Source organism: Micropterus dolomieu, linkage group LG02 (genome assembly GCF_021292245.1).
Source record: "Micropterus dolomieu isolate WLL.071019.BEF.003 ecotype Adirondacks linkage group LG02, ASM2129224v1, whole genome shotgun sequence".
In the NCBI taxonomy this organism is placed as follows: domain Eukaryota; kingdom Metazoa; phylum Chordata; class Actinopteri; order Centrarchiformes; family Centrarchidae; genus Micropterus; species Micropterus dolomieu.
This window is the reverse complement of record NC_060151.1, coordinates 33,112,120-33,114,667: the sequence shown is the minus strand read 5'-3', so window position 1 is coordinate 33,114,667 and position 2,548 is coordinate 33,112,120. Positions and strand designations below refer to the sequence as shown.

Sequence of the window (2,548 nt, the reverse complement as noted above, 5' to 3'; positions counted from 1 at the left end):
ACCTTTTAGTCCCATACGCACCAGCACGTACCTTGAGATCCTCGGGCAGAGGTCTGTTGTCTGTTCCAGAGTCTCGACTGAAAACTAAAGGGGACAGAGCGTTTGCTGTCAGGGCCCCGAGGCTCTGGAACAGCCTGCCCGAGGAAATCAGGTCGGCTGAGTCAGTGAACTCTTTTAAGTCCCTTCTTAAAACATACTTTTATAGGAGAGCTTTTCCCGATCTTATTTGACTTTATTTTATCCCTTTTATTTTATTGTTTTTTACTAATTTTATATTAAATTTTCATGCTCTTATCTTTTTTTTGTATTATTCTTTACACTTGTTAAAGCACTTTGTAACTTGTTTTTGAAAAGTGCTCTACAAATAAGGATTATTATTATATTATTACCTGCAGCAATAGAGTCAGGGACAGCTTCATCTCACAGACCATAAGACTGCTGGTTGAGCTCTCAACAGCGCTTTCTATCAGAACCAGTTTCAGCATTCAGCAGTTTGACCTACAGTAACTCGTCTGTTGAATCGGACCACATCGGCCAGCCTTCACTCCCCACAAGCATCAATAAGCCTTGGCCACCCATTACCCTGTCGCTGGTTCACCACCTTACCTTCCTTAGACCACTTTTGATAGGTAATGACCACTGCAGACCATTTTGGAGACGTTCTGATCCAGTCGTCTAGCCATCACAGTTAGGCCCTTGTCAAAGTCACTCAAATCGCTACGCTTGACCATTTGGTTTGGTGCTATGATAACGAGATAATCAGTGTTACTCTCTTCACCTGTCAGTGGTCATAATGTTATGGTTGATCTTTGCATATTATATTTAATTTCTGAAAATATTCTATTCCTATATTTTAACTTCAGCACTATTTTATGTCTCAGATTCTTTCATTTTACTTGCAATTTTCCTTCTACACTTAGTGTGAGCATTGTTTGAGGAGCCTGAGAATTAAGAATTTCATTGCAGACGACTGCTTCACCGTAATTGTTGAGCATCTGACAATAAAGGAGTTGAAGTTGAACATTAAGGCCTGATGAGACGAGGCTGTACGTACTGAATATCCTTGATTCCACCTTAACCTCATTAATTATCTGTCTTCATCCTCGGCTTTTCCTTTCTTTGCATGTTGTTTTTATTTATTTAGTTTGGATTGTAGCTAACTAGCATGTGTTGGCACATAGCATTATTTATTGCTGCACAGTAACATCATGTGCATATTTATTATGTTGTATGAATTATGAAATATCTTTTTAACAGGGAGGACAGAAATTCAGTGAAAGTCATTGGAAGTTGTTATCAGCTGCTGATCAGTGAGCCTGTTCCCTGTCAAACAAACTGATCAAAACACAGAAAGCTTCTTGATGGTGGAAGAAATGAACCATGTGACTGCAGCGTTCAGCAAAAAGCTTTTTCTATCACTTCTATTAAAGAGGAATAGTTTCGTCTTCTTTTTCCTCTGTATGAGTGCAGACACTGAAGTATGTGTTGGAGCTGTGATGGATGGATGGATGGATGGATGGATGGATGTGTTGGACTCACCGAGCAGCAGAGACACAGATGAAGCCTTCATGTTGTCTGGATGTCGACTGTCAGTCAGTCTGAACAGCAGAGTGACGCCTTCAGCTTCACTTCCCTTTTAACACAGTCAGCGCTGCATGCCACCCTGCTGCTCATGATTGGTGCTCGAAAGCGAGGGCGGGGCTACCTGTTTTAATGGGATGCAGTGTCGTGTATGAAGCTAAAAATCCTCCTCAACAGGAACTGGAGGTTCAGTTTTAGCTGCTCTCCAATGAATCAGGTACAGGAGGTTTTGGACCCGGGCAGAGCAGGTTCAGTATACTTAATTATAGTGAAAAGCAAACCAAAGGGTACAAGCTTATGGTAACTGAGGTAGGTAAGGGTTAAGAAACCAGTTAAGCACTCCAGAACTGAGGCAAACAAATCCAGTAAGGCAAATAATCCAAGTCCAAAACTCAGAAAGGAAGTCTATGAAACCAGCCATAGGGGAAATAACTCAGAGAAACACTAAAGATATCACTGGAAGGCTAGACAGACAACAAAAGATGGAGATAACGAGATACAGGTGAAAACAATACCCATGAGGACCAATTTAACACAATAAAATAGGAATTTACAAAAATCTAAATCACAACCACATACCAACCAATACCCCCGCCGACGGAAGTCAGTAAAGTCACAGAAAGTCCATGAAAAATCAGGTCGGTGGAGTAAGTTCCAAAAAATGGATTCAAGGACAAGTGTGGAGTGAGCTGAAGAAATGAGCAGGTGCTCAAAGGTGGATGGCCAGTGACCTGGACAGGGAAGGAGCTCATAGAACTCAGGCGACAGCCTGGAGGCATTAATGAAGCTGAACTGGATGTCAGAAAGGCTGAGTGAAGTGGCAGGAGGTAGAGATGTGGACCCAAAATGCAGACACCAGAACAAAGGAGGTTCAGTTGATGATATTTTAATACAGTCCAACAGAAACTCAATGGCTTACACTTGGTGTAGCAGTCCAAAGTCCAAACTAAACAGCAAAATCCAAACA

The 2,548-nt window shown here is 41.6% G+C and overlaps 1 protein-coding gene across 1 annotated transcript in view; it reads right to left on the bottom strand.

Annotated features, from left to right (window-relative positions):
• LOC123967454 (Fc receptor-like B) overlaps positions 1–1,586 on the bottom strand; it is an 8,595-nt gene extending 7,009 nt beyond the window's left edge. Inside the window, exon 1 of the mRNA XM_046043552.1 lies at positions 1,540–1,586. Within this exon, the coding sequence (XP_045899508.1) occupies positions 1,540–1,570 (31 nt within the window). The 5' untranslated portion in view covers positions 1,571–1,586. The remainder of the gene's footprint in view (positions 1–1,539) is intronic.
• Positions 1,587–2,548: the final 962 nt, after the last annotated feature.